Below are 24,004 nucleotides of genomic sequence, written 5' to 3'. Positions count from 1 at the left end.
TAGGGAGAGAGAGCAGTATGCTTGTTCTAATGGTACTTTCAGCAGAATTTACTTTAAATTTAAGTAGAATTTACTTGTATGCTAAAGGAGCTACAGGTACTGCTGGAGATACATGCTAATAAAATCCCTAAGTGTTAACAATGTGCAGTGGAGACTCAAGATTCACTTAGATCACTATGCTGGAAGATAATTTTCAAATGTTTTGAAGCAATATCTTCTAAAACTATTTAGATTAAGCTGGATAAGGAGATAATAAATATCAACATAATAAATACTTTGGGATTCTAATCCTTGGTTTTGTACTTCCCAATTAGGAGTTTGAAATAAATGTCAAATCAAAGAGTTCCAAAAGAAAAACATTTCATAAGATCAAGATCTGTAATAACAAGAGCACTCCAAGACTGCCATCTGTTTTCAGTCACTTTAATGTGCCTATGATATCACTGTCACTAAAACACTATAAGGTTTTGCCAAATATGTGCTGCCTTAAGTTGAATAAATTCTGTCTGCTTTGGTATTGGAAATGAGTAGCATAATAACTAGAAAAGAAATGGAATGCTGGAAAATGTTTAGACAGGTTAGGCAGTGTGGCAGTAAAAGCTCTTGGGGGCTGTGTGGCTGGGTACTCACAGTGAGCATGGCAAACATCAGCTGGCAGACGTTGAAAGCGTGCCTCCAGTTGTGATACAGGACCATTCGATAGTTCTTCCGCACCGTCAGAAGCCACCTACACAGCGTCTGAAATTCAAAGTGCAGTTTGGAGCAGGGCTACTAAATGTGTACAAATGGACAGAGCAGTGCCAAGACAAAAGCAGCAGATATTTGCAGCGCAGATGGTTACCTCGTAGTCAATTTTAAATTTCTGAACCATTCCAAGTTCCATGAACATCCGCAGGGCTGCAGTAATCATGGCATCCACATCGAGCGAGAAGTCATCAAAATGGATGTCATCAATGCCAAGCTCTGACACCAGAGGGATGTTTGCTGCCTGAAAATGCCAAAGGGAAATTTCTGATTCAAAACTTCCGTCCTTTTATTCACTCTTACAAGAACCAAACCGTACATCAGTTCTGACCTGCCGATACATTCCCCGCTTGATTCAAATGCTGAGCAGTAAAAGTCTTCATCTGAGAAACACAAACACGTCAAGCTAACAGAGTGTGGAAACAGTGGGAAGGAGAAGAACCTGGTATGAGCAGGAAATATGTTCACCATTCCAACTGGAGCCTGATACAGCATTTAGACTGAAAGCTGACCACTTTACAGCCACTGCAGTAACACAATATATTCCAATGCAAATTACAGTGCTGTAATGCAAGAAACATCTGGATAGCCAGAAGCTGGGAGTTTTAATTGCTACCATTTACAAATGCAAAGTAAATATACTGCTCTGCAGAATTTCTTACTCCAAATGCCTTCAAAATCATAAGCATACAAGTGCCCTTTGCTTTACGCTGTTCACTATGCACACACAGAACCAGAAGAAGAGGAATACAAGACATGTCTAGCAGAAGAACACTCCAAAGTAAAATAAAGAATTTTCAACATGCTGATTTTATAGTCAGTCAATAAAACAACAGCAAAAGCCATACATTTTGCTTTGTCTGTATAACAGGGACTTCTGTTTGTAAGAGTGGAATGAGCTGCTCTTGCACACACAAACACAGGAATGTGTGCTGGCCTGGCTGATGTATTTAGTTGAACACAGAGATGTGCTGTGGCTTGCTCAGTGGCAGCACCTGCATGAGCCAGGTTAGGTGTGAAGCAGGAATGCTGGCCCTGAGACTGTGCTGTCCAGACCTTCAGCAATCTTACAAAAATTGTGACTTTCTTATCATTCAGTTATTCTTCAAAGACTTGGGGGATACTGGAGATGGACATTAATATTAAGTCTATGAACACACTCACTGGATAGAAATAAGACTCAATATAATTGGTTTTTGGGGAAGAAACACATTTGTACAGCATACTCCTTAGCTCCTTAGTGAAAAGCTTAGATAGCAGGCTGAAGGAGAAGCACTTGATTCTTGAAATGGTTTATCAAACAATCATTGCAAACCTACTGCTGCATTTTCATTAAGTTTGAAGTGGGATCTAATTAACTCTTTCAGAATTTTTGGCCTCTTAAAGAAAACCAGATCTTTTCCTTGCTATTTTTTTCTGGAAACCAACACTTTTATCAGCCTGTTGCAATGCAATTCAAGGTAGAACACTTGAAGCAGTTGCTCAACTCTAAAATTGTTTTTCCATTTGTCAAACAGTGGAGAAATAACAATATATTCCAAATCTATTACAAATTGAACAACAGGATATTAACAAAGCAAGTCAAAAACAATTTCTTCCCACGTCAGTCTGAAACTTTTAAATATTTATGAGGTTTTACATTCCTAAATTTAACAGGAGTGCCATAATCCAAAATAACTGCTGAATTAATAGCCAGGAGATAACATTTGTATAAAAGAACCATTTGCTTTACAACAGCAATAAAGGAAACAACAGAATTATGAGTGCAGAGCCTAATTTGAATAATGTTAAAAAAATGATATGTTGTGGGGCTGCAGCAGTATTCTGGCTGCACCTGGCATTGACTATCCTCAGTTTCTCAGGCTAGAAATGCAAAAGTCCAGTGTTTAGAGGAGAACATTCATTAAAACTTCATATTTTAAAATTACAGAGATATATATAAAATACTAATAACACAGAATACTAAAACATATCCCTCCCTGAAATTTTGCAGCATGGCAGGAAAAAAATTTCAGTGGATTTCTTAAAATAAACAACAATAGCAACACTCCCTTTCAGGAAAACAGAGATGATGAAAGTACCATGACAGTAAAAGAAAGGGGCAGGCAATTAAAATTCAAGTTACAGTGAAATTATTTTTTTAAAGCACCCCAGTGATTTACAATTCCTTAAAAGGCTGTGGGGTTTTGAACATTTAGAAGTTCAATTTCCCCTTTCTTAAAACAATTAAAACATTTTACTCTGGAATATTTTACCCTGTGAATCTTCAATTTCAATGCTCTTTGTATCATTGAGGAAAATTCATATGACTCTTCTGTGAGCTTATGGCAAGTTAAAGCCAGATGTGCCTCCTCTGGTCACATTTCCATATCTCCAGTACTAACCCAAAAATTTGTCTTGAAGGGAATCAGGAATACAAGTTCAGCTGAACACATGGAAGGCAACTGGTCTTGCCTAATAAAATACAAACTCAGCAGTTGCCGGATTAGGAAAATATCATCAGTCATAGGTAGCTTGAAAAAAAAGGATGTCATGCCTCCAAAAAAAGGATGTCATGCCTCCAAACAAGAGCATAAGGATAAGATCTGTGGTTACTCCATAACCAGGCATGCATGGAATGGGGTGGAATGAATACACAGGGGGAGGAAAAGCACCTTTGTACTCAGTTCAGGTGGGAGACAAGATTCTCTTTTTGCTACCACCTAAATTCTAACAGCCTGCTTATTACTTGTGAACAGGTGAGAGACAAGGGACTGGTTGAGCCTTAGTTTCCAGCAGCCATCACAAAAGGCCATATGTCATTAATGACTCTCTTACTGCAAAACATGTGGAACATCAAAGTGGCTTTCACCATACAGTCACAATTCTGGCCACTATAAAAGACAGCCCATGAGAAAAGAAAAATAACACTTTTGGTTCAGTATTAATAAGCCTTTGGGCTCCTGTGGATGAATAAAGCCTAAGAAGGAAAATGCTTACTAAATGATTTTGCACTAACTCTTCTAATAGCATATTCTTCACAATCTTCTGTATCAATATTTGATAATGTGATAAAATCAGATGTAAAGAAACTGGCAAGTTCTTCCCAAAGCATTCTTCATTTGTAAAATGTGCACAACCATGCACAACCAGTCCAGCTAAAAACAGAAAACGCTAACATCCTACTTTGCCATGTCATCTTAAAATTTCTCTACTTCAGTTTTAGTACCTGTGTGGATAAGACAGTGCATATTATGCAAGGAAAGTATTTTGAAACATACTGATAAGCATATTAGTATGGCTTTGTTTAAGAAAAAGGTACATTCTGCCATTTGACATACTCAGCTTCCTTCCTATGTGGTACCAGAACTATTCTGTAACAGCAACTTCCACTTACTGAATGTAATCCAGTGTTTGGATAGCCTTATTTACAGTGGCATGTGGAATGATCAGCAAGGTTTCCTCATCAGAAAATACTGCCTGACTGATGGAAAGAAGTAACAAGGAACTTGATTATATTTAACACATATAAAGATATCTCATGAAATATATATTCCAATGTAGCAAAATAACCTGGCAAAATAATGTGGTGTACATCTTAAATCCCAGGGGCACTGTTAGAGTCCAGAGTCCACGTACTATTCGAATAGCAGGTCAGGATTTGACCTCATGTACACGCTGGAGTGAAACTGCAGCTCCAGACAACATGACACACAGAGAAGAAATAAAATTGCCTTTTCAAGTATCTCTTCATCGCAAATCTCTCTCAGAAGATTAGGATCTGAAAAACCTTAAAGGATGATCATCAAAAGCTGAAGAGAAAGTATCAAAGTGAAGAATATTTAAATTTGATGCCTTCATTATCTCTCACATAATCTTCTATGATTCCATGAAGCCATTTTGAAGACATCATTTTCTGATGGCAAAGATTTTTATTTGTGAAGGGTTCTTTTCATATATAAAGGCCTCTAAGATACTTGCTTATATTTATAGCTGCAGGCAGGCACCTTTTAAAATATATCTTTATAGTCAGTTATTAACACCAGTGGACAGATTTTGTACTTCTTCATAGCCATGGAAGACCAAAGCCTGTTATATTCCAGTCTGACACATTTACTCTCTCCAAAAGAGAAAGAATCAAATGTTGCAGCTCCAGCATGTTTAATGCCCAGAGCAAACTGGCTTTTAAAGGCCTCCATCTGTTACTGGAGACTGTGGATAGCAACTCTTTGCCCTTCACAATGCTGAGTTAGAACCTCTTTTCAAACAACCAACTGAAGCAGATGCAGGACAGTGGCATTAAAAAGGAATTTTACAAAATTTACAGTAAAGGGGAATGGGTATGGAAATGACTGATGTGTATTTACCTCTTGATTTTAACAATTTTTTTAATATGATTATCACAGGAGCATTGCTCTGCCTTCAGTAGTGAAATCACCCAGAAACACGGCCTTAGTTTAGTTTGGAGAGAGCTTTTGAGACCAGCCAGTCCTATGTCCCTGCCCAAGAAAACCTCATGCTGCCATAAAAACACACTTTGCAGCTGTCAGCTCTACCAGACTCCTTCAATGTTCCAGTCTCTGTCAGTGTCTTATAGCTGAACAGTTGTTGGATGAAAGGCAGGGTGGAACAGGATTTGTGTATTTTATACCTCCTCAGATTAACCCTACAGATAAACAGAGGATTGCAGTTGTGAGATCAAAAGCCCAAACTCTGCCCCAAGTCCCACAGTAGGTGTCTGAGCCCTTTGCTGGAAAAGGTTATTCCTTGGTTAGTCAAAGTTTTACATCTGTAAACCAGGAATAATGCAGGACATGCATCCAGCTTCAAAATCTGCAGCTGAAGCATGTATATGTATGTAGTGGAACTGCTCCACCTTTGAATGGCAAATTAAAAGCTTAACATGTACTTCAGACATGAAATGTAGAACAAAGAAAGTTGCATTTAGACTTATTTCAAAAAGTTGTGTTTGACCATTTACCAAATACAACTTCTGTTTAGTATGATGCTGGTATTTCTTTTAATTAAAAAAGAAACTTCACAGCATGAAGCAAGCTATTTAGTCTGCTTCTATTAGAACAAGAAAAGTAGACATTAAGCAATCTAAACTATCAAATATAGAATTTAGAATTTTTTAAAATTATCATTCAGTGTGGACTTAGGACAGAAGTATGGTATTTACTTTCTGCTTTGGGGATCAAACTGTATCTTCCTGAGGAAAGGATTTGTCTTACAATTTTCATTTTAAAAGGGCAAAGGAAGGTATGTCATTACAGTGTTAAACATGCTATTTAAAAAGCTAGCCCCAGAACTATAGCTAAAAACAGAAAGCATTTTGAATATTTCTAATCAATCAATCCTATCTGAACATACTGCTTTCTGAAATTGGGACCCATCAAAAAGAAATAATACATTTCAGAGATAAAAATGACATATAAAATTTTGTTACAAACTATAATAGGTGCAAAAACCATTATTTTATGTTAGTAAAAATCAATCCTTGATGCTAGAGTTGTTTCCCAGTACACAGAAACAAAATATATGGCAGCCAATAAAAGGAACAAGAAATTTTGATTTTAAAAGAACAGAGGCATAAAATAAAAAAAATTAATGGTCTAGGCATCTATTATTCTTAAGGCCAAAGTCCATAACCACAGCAGCCCAGGACTGGAGTTTTACAGGGCATGCACATTGGACACAATGATCTCCCAAGGCGCGCTGGGGAGTGTTCACGTCCCTTTGGCTGATGGTGATTAGGAAAGAACCAGTGTGTCACATACTGCAGGCTAGCAACTGTCGAGTTTTTATGGCCATCAGTGCAGATGAGAAGTTTGTACAAAAGGGTCTATTCAGTCTCTGTTTCAGAATTTCAAACAAACACAAGCAGCAAACCTAGGGCAACTATTTCTCTATACTACAAAAGTGTCAGGCTGCCATTTCCCACAAAGCTTTACTTGGTTTTGGTGGCAAAAAGTCAGCTTTGTTACTCCCATGAAGAGCAGAATGGGTAATGTGGACTAGCCCTCCCCCTTATGCCTGTGAATTTGGGAGAGTGAGAAAAGTGGGATACAACATAGCCTTTTCCTGCCCAGAAAGTGGAGGAAAAGTTCTGGCTCCTTCCTTAAAGACTCAGAAGAGGAAAAACATGATTAAAGGTGGAAGGAGCAGGGACAGGTTTCTTCTCATGGTGGACATAATGTGAAGGTGTAGGGGGGAACTCACACATTTGGTGAAAAGAGCGCAAAATGTGCTCTGCAACTTTCAATTTGGCACATGGTGGAAGAGAGCGTGTGAAAAAAGTGAAGGGGTTGCCAAGATCAGGCACTGAAAAAACCCCAAAGCCAGAACCTCAGAAATCCCACCAGAGCCACAATGTGCACTGGTATCACACTATTTTTGTGATCCCAGCACGCTGCAGCAGCTCTCAGTGCACCAAAGCCAACATGCAGGACCACCAGTGTGACCAGTGTGACCCTGGGGCCGTGGTGGTGCTGCAGGGACACAATGGCACTGGATGGGATTTCCTGGGAGCCACTGAAATGTTCTTTCCGAGCAGCTGTGACAAATCAGGCTGGCAGTGCAGTGACTGGTGGGGAGAGTTATGCAAATGTGTGAGTGGGTTACTGCTCCACTGGGGAGAAAGTCCTATTTCAGACCTGCTAGAGTGACAGCTAGAGCAGAATACTGTCAGGTGGACAATAAATAATATTGACAACACCTTCAACCTTACAACGTACGTTTACAGGAATGCTACAGAGAACATTTCTGTGATTCTCCTGAAAGTCTGCTTTTGTCTTCTTGTCCTTACTTTTTGTCAAGTTCTGATTGCTGGTTTAAAAGAAATCCAGTCATCCTATTCTGAACCCATAAATCACTCCCTAGGAGCACTCAGTGCCCAAAAGGGCTTTCTCCCCAAACCAGAGGTTCATCTCACTACAGCTTCACAAGCCAAGGCTTACCCCGTGTGGGACTTCTGCAGGGCAGGCTCCTCTCCAGCCCAGCTCCTCTCCCCAGAGCAGAACTTACATCCTCCACTGCCCCCTTCATCCACAAAACTCCCCAGCAGAGAAAGCCTAAGCACCTAGGTGCCTGAGCACCCTGCACTGCAGCACGGCCTCTGGTTCATTGCCAACTCACAGCCTCAGCACCACAAGCTTTTTCACAAAATCCAAAATGTACAGATCCCATTCTTTCAACAAAAAACAAATAATAGGCTCTTAAATCTTTATTTAGCTCCTTATTTACTACCCACATACTACTAGCTTTATAATTTTTCTCTAAACAAAGGTTTATGGTTGCTTTCATATATCACTGCTTTGAGGTAAAAGGCTGCAACACTGACATAAACACTTGTTTCTTGACAATCATGTTTTGAATACATGTATATATTTTGCTGCTTGTATCTTTTCCTTACCACTCCTCACAGCAACAGGTTTCCTTCGGGGGAGGTAGAGGCAGCACAAGTAGCTACTGGAATCAGCTCAACAGTAGAGTTTATGAAGGCCACAGATAGGAATGGATTTTTTGTTATTTTTGGGGTGGAGTTTTTGTGTGCCCTGAGCTTGTTGCAAGCACAGAACACACACAGCTGTGGCAGCAGAGGAGGCAGGGGTAGGTGAGTTAGGCAGGCTGTTGTACACACAGGCAGATTATGATGGGGTGTGTGTACTACAGTCTATTTCTCATACATGTGCAGTGTTTGCAGTTTAAACTGGAAAGACTAGGCCCACAGAACTACTGACACCATTTCTCTTAGAAAGCTGTTGTTGACTCTGCCAGGGGTTTTGCCCAGACTAAACCAATAGCAGACGCCACCTGGAGCAGCCAATGAAACAGTGTAATAAATAACCCATACAAGATTGCAATTACAAATATTTTTTTACATAATATAGTCTATTATCTACTATCTATAGATAATGTTTTGCTTGGATGACCCAGGCCCATTTGATCTAGAAAACAAGTGTGCATCCAGGGAATTCTTTTCTTTCAAATAATGCTGGAGCCTAAGCTAATACTGCATACAATTGCATGGTCACTTACATGCTCATGTGTGGGACAGCCCTTCCAGCACAGCCCCTTTCTCACCAGCTGATGGAGGAATGAAAAAAAAAAAATAAATTGCAGGATATAACATGGCTGAACCTGTAAGGATATTTCTCTCCAGTCTCTCAGTGATGTGGAAGAAAGGCACACTGCCTTGTGCTGGGAACATATTCTGTCACATGCACACACACAAACATTATGATGGTGCGAAATTGCACTGGCATTACATTTTCACAGGATTTTACGGCTGAACAGAAATGCTGCTTGGCGAGCAGCCTTAAAGTGGAGCAAGGATGGCACCCAGTGGCCAAACAGATTCATCTCAGAAAAACATCTCCCATTCTTCACTTTGGAGAGTTTTAGTTATAAAAAGGTTCTAGCTCTAATATCAACTCGTTGGAAATGTCAAAAGCTTTTAAAGCACACTGCCTTCTTCCTTTGGGGAACATTTATCGCTGTAAAATATTTTTTAAAAAGCCTGTAGAAATTTTGCCATTAATAATTTAAAATCAACACAAGCAAGCATTTATGACAAACTGCTCCTTGCAGCTGGAACACTGCATAGAGGCAGAAATAAACAAAGAAAAATATGTTTTCCATTTGTAGAGTACATGCTAAGGAAAAAATAATTCTCTTTTTTAAATTCAGTGCAACTAAGTTTTTAATTTTAAAATTAACATTGATAATATTAATTATTTAATTTAAAAATCAATATTGATAATATCAATGCTAACTGGAAAGTTTCTATCTATACAAATTTTGGTGCAAAGCACCTCTAGTTTTTAATCAGAAAATTCCTACTTATAATTCTCAGCCTGCTGGGGCTACAGAAGAAATCAAGCACATATAAATAAGGAATAATTTAAAATGTGAAGTATTATGCCATTTTTATAGGTTTCTTTGAAAATTTCTTTCCTCCATGAGATAAAGTAAACTCTAAAATGGTCTTTCTGTAGCAGTTGGGAATGCAGGTCTCAGAAGAGTGAGCAGTGACATACAGGGCCAGCCCAAGGGATGTCTTATCAGCTGTGTGGGGAATAATTTGCTCCTTGTTGGTGGCAAAAGAACCATGATAAAGTCACACTGAAGAACTCCTAAATTACCATCTTTCACTGAAGTACCTCAGAGTTTTAAATTATGCTGGCCCACTTCCAGTACATGAGTCTGCTAGATAAATTTTTCTTCCTGTTTGAAAATTTTTCCTAATAGAAATTCCTAAGTCTGTCACTGACTGAAGTACACTACTTTATTATTTGACAAGTGTTAATATTTTTTTCCTTTTTTAATCATCCATCAGATACCCCTGTGGCTTGCATGGCAGTTTAAATGTATTCCACGCCTTATCATTTTTGCATGGTTGCTGGCTAAATAGTGTAGCAGTGCTGAACTCTGTTTATTCCTTGATGTTTTCCATCTGACAAGGGATTCTTATGGAGCATGATGACCGATCAGATTGAAGGACAGACAACAGGTCTGTTGGGTAATAAATCATCTTCACTTGGGAGCAATGTTGTGTTCCAACAATTGCTTTTTCTAACTTGTTTTTCTAAGCGTTATCAAGACCTGGACCAATTAGGGTTTTGTGTGTGGAAACAGATGCAAGAAACACAAGATTTCCCATGTGAATAACAAAAATCCAGTATCTGAGAGCAGCACAGTAGCAACGTGCATTTTTTAGTATGGACAACTTAATAATCCAAGTGTTTTATTCCTTCTCTGCTGAAAATGTCTGTTGTTTAAGTATCACTGTATTACTGTGCGTAATTACTAGGAAACTGAAAAACAGCCACTATTAAAGGCAGTAAGTCAGTAATATTTTTCAACTACTTGGAATGTTTTTATTTTAGTACTGTAAATATTAGAGTGCAGCAGAAATAATTAGGGTCATCTAGATCAATTGAAATCTACTTCAGCTTTAGAGAAGAAGGCTTTTTGAAGCAACTAGTACAAAGACTTTTGATCATGCACATACATTAATTTTCTGTTATTTTAATTAATTAAAGTTTATTACTTTTTAAGGTATTTAATGGAGAGATTTAAGCTTTTGTCTAACTATGAAGTAGCTGATCTTGGAAAGAGTAATTTATTTTTTAATATTTCTAGTTACTGTGTGTTTGCAGTTAGAATATAAATGTTGATTTTTCACTTCTTTTTTAAATTATAGCCCTTCAGATCCCTTCTTTTTAACTTACAGCATAAATATATCCAAAGATTATTCTGCATAAACATGCTGGAATAAATATATTTTGCTTTTGCATAAAAAAATTCCACAGAAGTTCCTTATTGACTTCTGCAATGTCCTCGCCCTGAAGGAATCCAGACCAGAATCTATTCCTTGCTGAAAGAAGCCTATCCCTTTTAAAAATTCATTTAATGACTTGTGCTAAACTCATAAATTAACAGAAAAAGTTGTCTGGGCATGGATATATGATTAAATTGTGGGCTTTATCTAGCTTCCAGGCCCCAGGCTTCTTTCTTAACTTGGCCTTAACTCTCCTAAATCATATACAGTTTTTCTTCAAGAGAAAGATTTATTTTAAAACAGGATTTACTTATCCCCTACACTAGAAAATAAACTAGTTTTATGCAGGCTTATCATATAAATGCAATACAGTTGCATCACACAAATTTGTTGCAGACCTAAAGTAGAATTGTCAAAACCTTTCACAGATGTTTTAATATTTCTGTGCCCTCTTTGCAAATGGGAAACCAAAACATGAAGCAGTGCCCTGCCCTGCTCAGATGATTTGGCAACACAGGACAAGGAACTTGCCCAGTTAAACTGCAGATCTTCAGAGGGTGGATCTGTGCTCACAACCACTGCAGCCTCCCTTGGACCCCTCCAGGGCCAGCAGGCAGGGCTGGCTGCACCCAAGGGGGCAGCTCAGCGCTGGAGCCTCACCAGGCTAAAGCACTCCTGGTGAACCTTCCCTCCACAACATCCTGGAAAATTCATATTCCATTTGCCCTGGAGGAAAGGTTGTATTTTACTGTAGGAGCTCTATGTGTTCACGTGGAATAATAAATATGGCCATTTTAGAAATTTTGCAAGAGGAATGCCCTCAGTGACCTTTTGCAACAGTTTAATCTCATCTTGATTACCTATGAAGCCAATAAACTCAAATGCTGAAATTTTAATAAAACTTAAACATTCGAGTTTCTGAAACCAAATTCAGAATTCTCACTAGCTTTTTCAATTACTGTTCCTTGAATTAGGGTAGGCACAGTAGTATGGCACCAGTCTAGCAGGACAGCTCCAGAAATAACTCCTGAAAGGTGCTTTCCATGTCTCTGACATGAGAATGCAGAATTCATCCAACTGTCTTTATTTCCAATAAAACACTTACTGAAAGAAAATAAGCAAAACCCCTCAGGTAATATTATTTGAACTGAAAAAAACATACTCCCCTGGTGTACTCCTTTCTGCTTTGGTGAGCTGCACATTGGAGTTCCCTGACCCAGAGAAGATCAGTCTCAATTTGTCTTTTCCTTCTGCCAATTCCTCGTTTTAACTCATTTAACTCTATCCACACTGATAGGTAATGTAGTTTAACTACAAGTTTGCTGAAAAGAGATTTTTAATCAGATTAAAATCTCCACCCTAATTTCATTTGATGTCTCTAAATCCAGACATTTTACGAGAAAACACCATGAACAACCTTCCCCTACTCCACTTCTCCAAGCCATTCCCTGTTCACTGAAATTGGAAAAAAATTGGAACTACAGAGCACTTGTCTGAAGTCAGATGACAGCCTCACCTTTCAGAATCTAGTATAAACACTCAGTATTTTATTTTATCACTGTTTATAATTTTCAGTGTAATACATTGCAAATGTGTTCTTGACTTCTTGTTTCCATGACAACTGAAGACATGGGCATATGTTAAAGCGTACTAAATAATGTAATACAAAGAAGACCTTGGTTTGATGAACTATGAAACTCTTAACACAGTGCTTTAGTTCTTGTCTTATGTGGGCAGTTGATGTGGAAAAGGAGAGAAATTAACTGTGTTTTACATCTTGTGATCATGTACCTTTCTCAAAAGGGAAAAAGGGAACACATTTCAATATTAGCATTTAAGCCCTGGTTACCTTCAAATTTTTTCTTTAGTTTTTTTCCTATTGTTGCTATTCTCAGGGGAACCTGAGCAGCTGGAAGAGCACTATGGAAAAGCTCAGTGCCAGCCAAAGGGAAGTGAGTGTGAGCAGCCTTGGAGGCCAATCTGGCAAATGCTGCAGTGTGTGAAGAGCTTCGTGTTTCCCCACACAGGAAGGGAAACACAGGGTACCAAACTGATTGACACAGCAGTGCCATAAAAAGGCAGCAATGCATAGCCCCCTGTATTCTCTGGCAATGTTTCATACATGCTCCAAAACCAAGGCCAGACTGCCTTTCTGAAGTTTAGTTACTGAGGAAGACTATGAAGTAATTATTTTAAACTACTAAAATTATTTAATTACAAGCTTATAAAAGTAATTAAAGTAGTTCTAAATTGAAAGATGACATCACAGCAGAGAATAACATAGCCAAGGAATGCTTTCCCTATTGCTTCAAATATTGAAGATAAAACCAGCACAAAAATTTCATTTGTTCTCATTGTGCTGCCCATCATTATACATTTAAGGGTGCATAAGGCATGAATAACAAACGTTAAATGATACATAACTCACTCCAAGTGTCAAAATCACATAGATCCATCATCTTTCGTGGATTCAACCATTTACATTGCCATATACAGTAGCAGTCTTAAAAGTTGTTTCTTTCTTTTGGTTAAAACTTTTTTCATCATTCTGTAGTTAAAGGAGTGTTTTTAAGAAAGACACAAAAGTCTCCCTGTGTGAAGGTAGATCTTAAATAGCCACATCTCAGGCTACAAAACTGAGAAATGCAGAAATTGTCATTGTTATTCATGCTACATTTTGAATTGAAGATTCTGTAAAGCAGGTGATGCATTATTTTCCATTGTGTATCTCTCCTGTGTGCTGTTTGACCTAAAAAAGGGAATCTCTCCCAGGGCTATAAATAATGCATCACAGTCATTAAATATTGATCTGGCTTATGCCATTGACAGCTGCGCAATTAGGCTCGCTTCTTAAAAATAGCTTCTTGTACATTTCCCATAATAGGACAGCGTTTACATATTCTCTTTGGAAACTACATTGGGGAAATTTAAAGGTGGCGTGTGTTTGTGGGGCTGCTTGCTCAGTCACAGGACATGTTCATTACTGTCTCATAAATCAGTAACTCTTGCTATAAATATCCTGTCCTGAACATAATTCTCCGTTCTTTACTCATGTATCTATATTTGTCTAACACATAACTATATTTAGGCTTGCAGAACCTGAATTTCAGTAAGAAAAAACCTGGCACAGGCTTGCTATGGGCTGCTACAGAATAGCTTCAATCTGAGATTAATCAGATCTCAAGTGCCTTGTCTATTCCAATGACACAAATGTTTATAGCACTAGCACTAGTACAAAACAGAAATGACAGAATAGTTTTTTAAGTCTAAAATACAAGGGAGAAGTAACTTGCCACAGTTTTTTAAATCATAGCTATTTCTAACTTCTTCTAAGTCCTTATGCATTAATTAATACAATTAATATTGATATGGGTATGATTCAATGGTGCATTGCTGTAGCTTATCCTGCCAAAATTCAGTTTGAATTTAGCATAGTTGTGTAGATTCAAGAGAGGAGAAGCATTGTGATAAACCAGGCTGAAAACTTCAGACATTCTCAGAAAAAACTGCAGTCTAGGTGGTGTTTTTTTCTTTTACTTGCAAATGCCCATGAAAAGTAAAGTTTAGTTTTTCTTCCTGTACCTGGAAGAATGGTATCAGAAATCACAGTAATGCGGCACATATCAGAAAATGTAAAAAATATTATGCAGTTTGTGTGAATTTAACAGTATTTTTAATTTAAATCTTTTTTGATGCTATAATAATCTAAAGCTGAAAATTTAAAAAAATCTAAAACTATTTAGTATCCAATTGTATCATATGGTCTATTTTCATACACTAATGTTTTATTTTTCCATACTGTGAACTTCCCTTTTCCAGCTCCACCACCAATAGCGCTTTGCACTTTTCCCCAGATAAACATCTGGAGAAAGGTTTAATATCTTAAGGGTTTCTTATTAAGGTGGGGTTTTCTTCACTAATTCTTAGATGGGATGACAAGAAACAGAAATAAATGTTATTTATTTTACAGAACCTGGTCAGAGTGATTATGTTTAATTATTAAAAAGATGGGTATATTTGTGAATTTGTGTGTTTGTGAATTCATCCACTAACAGTAAGAAATTCCTGATGAAATTTCAGAAAAAAAGAATAAACTTTAGCTACTCTTGCTGGGCTTTCTATAATGCAATAAAAGAATTCACTGGTAAAAGCCAGAGGAAAAATAAACTTTAGGTACACTTGAAATTTTTCACTTTTTATCAGAATATTCTCAAGATTCTGAGCAAATAAAAATTAATGGATAACATTTTATGAAAACTATAAAAAATGAGATTACAAAGAGGGAAAGAAAATCTTGTACTACAAGAGTATGTAATTATTTCCAAGATCCTGGGATCCAGTTACAGTATCTTTGGGATAATATGTGGAGAAGTTGTCAAATCCAGTGTATTGTCATGCAGAGTCATTAATTACTGCTGGGTGTCAGTCAGGAGCCAATAGTGATCTCCTGGCATCACTCTCATTTCGATGTTTCTGTCGTGTGTGTGCCTCTGCTCTGACTGCACCAGGACATGGGGTAAATCGGAACAGACATTTGCTCTGACACCTGCCAATAAATCACCACAGAGACAGGGGACACATTGAGCCCCAAACACCCCCAGAGGGAGGGATGGTTTATTAGCCAGTCAAGGCTAGAAGATGATCCTAATATAACAAAGGGCTTAAACAAAATATAACGATATAACAAACAGGAAAAAGAGCAGTGGTTTCAGGGTAGGAAGCCTTGGGAGACCTCAGCAGGGAGGCCAGCTGTAAGCAGGGAGATGGGAGCAATTTCACCCACAGATGGATGGCCCTCTCTGGGATGAGCTCTGTGTCACAGGCCCACAGGACATGCTGGTTGTCTCTGCATTTTTGTTCTTTTGTTTTGTTTATATCCAGTGGTGCAAAAAAAATTGACAAAAACTACTTCAGAGAAATTTTGTCAGGAATTGAAAGTGAGACAACTGGATTTAGACATAGAGAAGGGACAATTTAACTGAAAAAAATAGCCTAACTTACTTTAGGCATAGCTTGGTTATGTTCTTTATTTTCTCATCTATGTTCTTTATATGACATGTGTCTTTTGGAGTTATATCTTTTGGAATTATTAATGAATAAATGCTTTTAATTTCCTTTTACCTTATTATTGGCCATTAAATGGATAGTTGCATGCCTTCAAGGCAAATGGATAATGAAAAGACATCTCTTTGTCATGAAGTCACCTGGGAAAACAAGTAGAATAGCTTCTCATCACATGAGCATCTGAGTCCAAAGAGAAACATAGCAGGCTGTTATTGTAACTACAGAGGCAATGAAGGAGAGTTGTCTTTCAATGGCTGACAGAAATCAAGTGTGGCCCTCTCGTACATACAAAGATACTGATGGAATCCTGATAGTCATAGAAACTGTATTACAGATGTGTATTCTACGGTAAATGAAAATACAAAAGCAAAACAGAAAATTGATGGTCCTTTACCCCTTTCTTTCCTCTTTCTCAACAGTGTTTGGTTCTTTTTGCCAAGCACTAAATACAACTTACTGCACACACAAAAGTAGTTCTTGTAGTGTTGGATGATCTTCAAGCGTGCTGATTCCAGCCACACTTCAGTAATGTCATCTTCAGCATACACAAGTGTGGGTAATTGTACCAGTAACTACAGGGGAGGGAGAATATTACAGCCTTATCACCAGGTATCAATACAGATACCAGGCACAGCCATCATCTGGGAAATAATCTGCAAACTCATTAACTAGCAAGAGCTGCCCTTCCTCAGCCCAGATCATTCAGCAGGATCAGCTCTATGCCAGCCGTGTGTGCCCCCTTTCACCACAGCCATCTCTGTGGTGCAGAAAGCAGGGTGCAGCCTGACAGCCAAGTGTCAAAATAAGCACCCAACAGCTATTAATCAGCTGGACAGATGCCAGAGCTCCAGAGCAGGGAGTGCCATCAATGTGGAGTCACAGCAGTCCAGATCTCCTTCCCAGGCCTCACTACAGTCTCTGATGCACTGTGTGTCCAGGAGACCAACAGTGATACCCAGCATGGGAGCCTCCTATGGGAGCTTTGAGGAGTCCTCTACCAGCATTGCCTCCTCATAGCCAAGGGAAGCATCACCAAATTTCCCAAGTGTCTCCTCAAGCAGGAAAAGACAAACAGTCTATCACAAAAGCAGCACTGGAGTGCTGGCAGTGATGAAAGATCAAGGGCACTGTTCCCCCCACTTTCTAGCCCACGGCAAGGCACGATTCAGTGAGAACATGGAGAACATGTAGTTATTGGTCCCTACCAATGCTGCACTCAGAACACATCACTTTCACATTCTGCCAAGGGTGCTTACAGGAGTTAGAAGATCCCTCGCATTCCTGTCCAGCCTTCAGAGCCTATGCACAATCTGGATAGTGAATGCTCCACTTCCTTAGCAAACACAGGGCAGCTTCCACACTGTAAGCATGTAAAGTCTCAGTTCCTTTCTTTTTCTCTAGTCTCCCTCTCATCTCCTACGTGGTACGACTTCCCTGTGGTGGTTTCTGCTGAGGAGGCCACCAAGCCCACACTGACATGCAGTTCCAGTAGCTGGTGCTGGGACAATGGGACTTTGATGCTGTGCACTGCAGCTCTTTATCCTCTTTATCCTTTTTCCACCTTCCCTGCTTAACAGCCTTACGTGTAATGTATACATTGTAAATAATTTTTAATTAAGATTTTCTGTTTATGATGTAAAACTTCTCTCAGATAATCTAGACAAATATGAATTTACAGTTATAGTTTCAGAAATTAGTATATAAAAAACTTAAATTTTACCTTGAATTTATCAACTTCTGCCTTCGAACATGTTGCGTGATAAGACAACACCTGCCCCAGAACAAAAGATAAAACCCATTTTAGTACACTTGTCAAGTAGCAATACCAGGGCTCTGTACTGCAGTCTACTCAGTTATGTTTAAAGCAAATTTTATTAGCGTTTGTGTGATAATTCTGTTCTGACTGACAGTATGTAATAGCTAATTACAGGTTATCAGGCATACATCTGGCAGTTATACTGCAAGGAATTTTATAGGGAATAATGAACAGTAAGTAATTTAATATTATAAGGATTCCTACATTCTTCTCCTGAAGTTCAGCAATCAAAAGAGAAAGAATTTAATGTAAAAATAACAGTAGATTTATGGACTTTTAATAATGCCTTTTCCTATACTGAAAAGCATTAATGCCTATACTAGTGGCACATTGCTGCTTCGAAATATCAGCACCTCTGTGCTATATCTGACATTCTCCTCAATACCATCCTGCAGAGAGCAGCATCAAATAAAATGTACAAAGTACTGCTCACCTGCTCTTGTGAGGGAGCTCCCAGAGCCAGAGCACTCCCAGCAAGGACAGGTCCTTCCCCACATGCAACACCTGACCTGCTGATGTGCTGCAGCTTTGGTACAGCCTTCTCACTTGGAAATAATTTTCATCTATGAATGTCTCTGTTATTCATACAAACACCTAAACTGTGTCTGGGCTGTTGATTTGCAACACCTTGTGGCACTAAGTCCCAAGACATTTTTACTCTTTTCAGTTTCAGGGATGCCACCTTTTACAGTAACAGGAATTCATTCCTGCACTATAAAAGAATAAATAAAAACCATAAGCTCATTTGTTCTGTACATCATGTCCTTTCTCAAATAGTATCTATTTTTCTGCCTGACCATGCTGCAGCTTCTCCCAGAAACTGGTAAGATTAGTCAAATTATATCTTATGCTATGACAGATTACATTTAACAACTAAATTCTCCTTGATCTTTATTCATTATATCTCTTTAGGTTTTAACAGTCTTCCTAAGCATTTATTATTCTAATCTTTAAATAAATTTGCAAATATTGTGTTCTTAGTATAAAAAAAGTATTTAGCCTGGCTTTGAATCATGGCAGACTTTCCTGATAATTTATTTATGTTTTGCTCTTCTATTTATTAGTCAATCTTATCAGAATATTTTATGAAAACCTGTATCAGCATATATTGATAAGAATCTTATTATGATATATAACAAGTTCATTTATTTTACATCTGATATCAATGTAATTTTTAAGTAACATTTATTGCCATTTTAACTAAATACATAAATATTAACGAAGTATTCTATTAGTGAAAATCCAGAGTCCCTTATCTCATACCATTCTAGTGTTCAGTACTTTTCTCCTGCATCTTCCATCACTTTATGCAAATATAATAGAAAGCTGTTGCCCATTTATAGAAAGAATTACTCTTAATTGAAGATTAATGGCTATTTATCAAATCTATACTCTACATGTAAGCTATATGGTTATTAGTCCTTTTTCATATCAAAGAAAGATTCTGTACTTTAAACTAAAAATATTTAATTTTCTTTTATTTCAGTAGCAAATAAACTTCTATGTGAAGTTTCATCCTTATATATCTGTGTGTGACATCTAACACTGCTTGCTTTTCTTGCCAGGAGGAGCACTCATTCTTAGGTGTCATATTCCACAAATACCTGGGACGTACGAAGAGTTATCCATGACCATGACATGTAAAGTGTAAGGGATCTTGCAGGAGGCCTGAAAAGGTAAGCTTTTAACTTTTCTTCCTACATGGGTAGATATATAAAAATAATAAAGAAAGTTGCTTATGCTTAGGATTTCCAACACAAGGGTCTTACTGGCTTTGGAAAGCCTTAATAGGCCTGTGTGCAGCACAGGATGCAACCCCACTATGCAGATTAATGTCTCAAACCCCAAAGCAAAGAAAAAAAAAAAAGCCTCTTTACAGTAATTCAGTTGGGTTTGATTTTTCTTTTAATAGAAAGAATTTCATATCTCATTCGGGCCAATGTTATTTTTGTGGTTCTTATTGTAATGGTAAGTATGGGAGAAACTCAAAGGAATTACACAGGTAAAAGGTGCACACATCAGGGATAAGTAGATGAATTTCTTCTCTTATCACATGTGAAATTTAAAACAATACCAATATCTTAGTGATGTTACCCTTTCCTCCGAGCAATGTTTTAAGATTAATCAGTCTTGCATAATGCTTTTTTTGAGAGATCTGAAATTTCATTCAAACTGCTCTTAATTATTGTTGTAGTAGGAATAATGTAAATTTCTTAAGCTATCCTCAAAACTCCTGGCTTTTTTCTCACCAAGATTATTTTTCATGTGATAAATGTTTAAAATCTCCAGATATATAATAGACCACTGTTCTACATTGTTGAATTTCATTGGAGAAGTTTAGATAATCATAGTTTTTAAAAATAGAGTGGGCTTCTTTACATATGAGAGTTAGGAGCAAGAAGAGGTTCCACAAAGATGTACACATACGTCAAGAGCCACAGACTGTTTTGCCCAGGATTTCTTCACTTGGTCATACATAATTGTGTTGTTGATACCCAGGCCACAAAAAATAACAAAAGCCTAAAATTTAAAAAGAGAAAAATGAGAGTCAATTATGAATCAGTTATAATACAAGCACAAAGATGAACATTGGCTTAATCATTAGAAGAAATTGCATGAAAATATTAGGAAAAATCATGTTTAAGCAGGTTATTTTAAGAATGCAGGTGAGTCACTGGCCTCCAGATGAGAGATTAGATGCCAGAAACTTGTTTTAATTAGGATGCCACCTTCTAAGTGAGGATTTCTGAGAATTATTGTCAAACTGCAAATATAGACAAGCTATTCTCCCCTCATCCCTGGAGTGGACTGAAACAGACTACTGAGAAATACCAAGTGCTACTGAAATGTATGGTAATGCTGAAGTAATGCTCTTACTTCAAACAGTCGCTGGTCAGCGTCGTCAAAGGATTTCCCATCAAGCCTGTTCAACACTTGAGCTACCCCTTTAGAAAGAGTTAAGATGAGTTATAATCTTCATTCATTAATGCACAATGCAGAATGTTTTATTCATTGGTAAAATGTAAACCACATATCTCAAACTGAAAAGCAAAATGCAAATATTTATTCTGAAAATAATTAGACACAGATGTGCAATAATTTGATTGTTTTGATACTTGTACTTTCAGCTGTTATGCTTTATTCTCTAAGTATAATACTGCAAATCTAAAAGTTACTCACAGTGCTTTTCACAAAGGGTTAAAGATCTATTTGAGAAATATCTTGATCACTTCGCTTCACTTTGCTAACAGCAATCACATAAGTTTGTCCTAAAAATTTGGAGTTACAATTACAATTTACTAAATCAGTACCTTCATTCCTAAAATCTTAGTTAGTTTAGCATCACCTGGGTATATAAACCCTTTTATACTCATGACTGGTTCATTAATTTACTGAGCCAATGAAAAAATGTATTTTCTGAACTAATGCTGATTTCTACAACAAACATTTCTATTTCATTTAGCTACAATAAGCCCTTAGAAAAATACTGTAAGAGTAATCCACTGTCAAGAGTTCAAATTATTTCTCATTCTTGAAGATACGGCACAGTTCACAACAAACAACAAGATGTGTTTTTAAAGGCACAACTCCCACGTCACCTCTGCTAAAGAAGCTCAAAGAGCCAGCATGACACCAAGTGCCTTCAGCAATGCACTTCTGATCTCAGCTCTCCCTGGCAGCCACAAGGCACAGGCATCTACTCTTGCCCTGCCAGTGTAAATTGTGATTGCTTTGACGTCAGTTCTGAGGAGCATTAGCACAGGAATCTGGCACTGTTATTTACAAGCACTCCTTTTTGTGCCAAAAGCAGGTAATAACACAGGGCCAACTGCTGGGGTAGCATAGCTGCAAAGAATCCTATCAAAGATCCTGTGAAACTCTGTCACATCCTGATCCAACAACCAGCACTGCAATGGCCTACTCTGACCACTGCCAAGCCCCTCCAGCAAATCTTCCCTGACTGCACCCAGAGTTTATCATTAGAGGGAAACGAACACTTAGCTTGACTGAAGACAGTTGCCCATGTACTAAAGAAAGAGACCCAAGGAAATCATCAATGCAGATAAAACATTTTTCACTAATATGGTTAGAATTACTGTTTTCATCTTATTATAGTTGAGTACAATATATAACTTAACAACAACACAGCTGGAAAGCTGAAAAAGTCCATACAGTATCCAAGTCAAAACATCCCTTCTTGGATACTTAGCATGCATCCTAGGTACTGTAACTTCTTAACAATATTCAGCTTGGAAAAAGAAGGTAAAGGAACATAGAATTAAAAAGATAAAACTAAATTTACATTAGCACAAAAATTACACAGCCATGAGGGAAGTCTTACCAATTATTTGGTGGGTGCTGTTCCATATTGGAACACAAAGAACAGATCTTATGTGAAAGCCAGAAATTTGGTCAGCCTAAAATGTAGAATGAGAGCTTCCATTAGTGATGCTGTTTTCATTTTTTAAAATCATAGTAATAGAAATGTCAAGAAGTAAGTTTACATTATAAATGTCATTTCATATGAATCAGCTCTCAGAAGAAAATCTGCTGAAATTTCATCCACAGTAACCAAAAGTCATAGGGATGATTCTAAAAATTGCCGAAGAATATAAAAACATTGGCATCTTTGCCACATTAAGCTTGCACTATTTGACTCTGATTTGGCACTAAAGATAAACTATAATTGAGGCAATATCCAGACAAATTTTGGATTACTTACACTGTAGTAGAGATAACTTTCACTGAACAAGTTTGGCTTAGAAGTACCCTTCCCAATTCTCAAACTGAAATGGGACTTAGCAAGGCAGCTGTAGAAGGAGGCTTACAGGAAATAGACATTTTCAGAAGAAAGGTGAAAGTAAGTAGGGAATTGGGCAGAAGTGCAAGTTAGTAAAAAAGGTGAGGATGGAGTCAAACCCTAGATTTGAGATAAATGGTCCTTTTGTTCCAATGAAAATTTACTGCCTCATTTATTGTTTTCTAGCTAATAAAGTATACAACTTCACAATTTATTTTAAATTTCACTGATTCTCTCTTTTCTACAATTAGTAACATTATTCTTTAGTGTCACTGCATTGAAATGTGAAAACAGTTTTTCAAAAGAGATAAGAGAATGGAATGGGTCCACTCAGAGAAGATCAGGAGATGTTCTTTTACTAAAACTGCCACTGCTACAGGCAGTGTTTAATAGAAGAAAATTAAAAGACCAGCATTAATTCATATACGGGAAGCAGGATGGGATCACTGTGATGTCCTATCTAGCAAAAGATGTAACTCAGGTTTTAATTAGATTACTGCCTATTTGTACATACTCAGAACTCATCACTGAAACTGGTGTGGAGTGCCACCTCAAATCCATGGGAATGGGGCAATAGTTGATTAAAATGTATGTCTTGAAATGAACTTTTGCATTAAATTCTTGATGAATGAATTGAAAATAGAGCATCAACATTTGCAGATGAGAAATAGTGTTCTGAGAAAAAAATAAAAGAGATGATTTTCAACTGATGCAGAGAACAGAATTTCTGTTCATAACTATAAATACGTTTGATTCTATCTAAGTAATAAGGGATACTATGTTCTCTTACTACTCTTGTCTGTAGAAATAATTGAGTAGAAAGACTGAATTTAAGAATTAAATTTTCATAGGAACCCATCAAAAGAAAATTATTATTGCCCTTTGTATCATTTGCTTTATATATATTGGGTAGTGCCTCCAACTTGGAAAGAACTAACTGTGAAACAAATAAGAGATAGCTGAATTATTCAGGAGATGATATAATACAAGTACAATTGCAAACATCAAGGACTGGCATGCTTTAAGTTAGCGTATCTAAACACCCCAGGCATTAATTGTACTTGCAATTCTGAACAGATTACCATCAATGCAGTTTTCTTTTATATTTCTACAGCAGGCTCCTTTTATGTTTTCTTGTTTCAAAAAATTCTGCTGGTTTGAGAGATAATCCCTTTAATGACACATGGAATAAAACTGGAACCAAGCAAACTCTCAACATGAAACACTTCCAAGAACACTTACTGTAGCAATATATTTTAGGAAGCTTTCTGACCAAAGCTGTGATTAATGTGCTGTCCGAGTGCTGGCCAAGTCC

General features: G+C 37.5%; 1 protein-coding gene across 2 annotated transcripts in view; it reads right to left on the bottom strand.

Moving 5' to 3' along the window:
• Positions 1-24,004, bottom strand: part of PDE11A (phosphodiesterase 11A) — a 104,283-nt gene that overhangs the window by 32,346 nt on the left and 47,933 nt on the right. For both annotated transcript variants that reach the window (XM_058027981.1, XM_058027982.1), the window contains 6 exons: positions 22,231-22,306; positions 20,766-20,833; positions 20,316-20,408; positions 17,793-17,843; positions 842-988; positions 631-738 (listed from right to left, as the gene is read on the bottom strand). In XM_058027981.1, coding sequence (XP_057883964.1) covers positions 631-738; positions 842-988; positions 17,793-17,843; positions 20,316-20,408; positions 20,766-20,833; positions 22,231-22,306 — 543 coding nt within the window. The remainder of the gene's footprint in view (positions 1-630; positions 739-841; positions 989-17,792; positions 17,844-20,315; positions 20,409-20,765; positions 20,834-22,230; positions 22,307-24,004) is intronic.

This window comes from Melospiza georgiana, chromosome 7 (genome assembly GCF_028018845.1).
Source record: "Melospiza georgiana isolate bMelGeo1 chromosome 7, bMelGeo1.pri, whole genome shotgun sequence".
NCBI lineage: Eukaryota > Metazoa > Chordata > Aves > Passeriformes > Passerellidae > Melospiza > Melospiza georgiana.
Note: the sequence above shows the minus strand (reverse complement) of the source record. Positions and strands in the feature narration are given on the sequence as shown.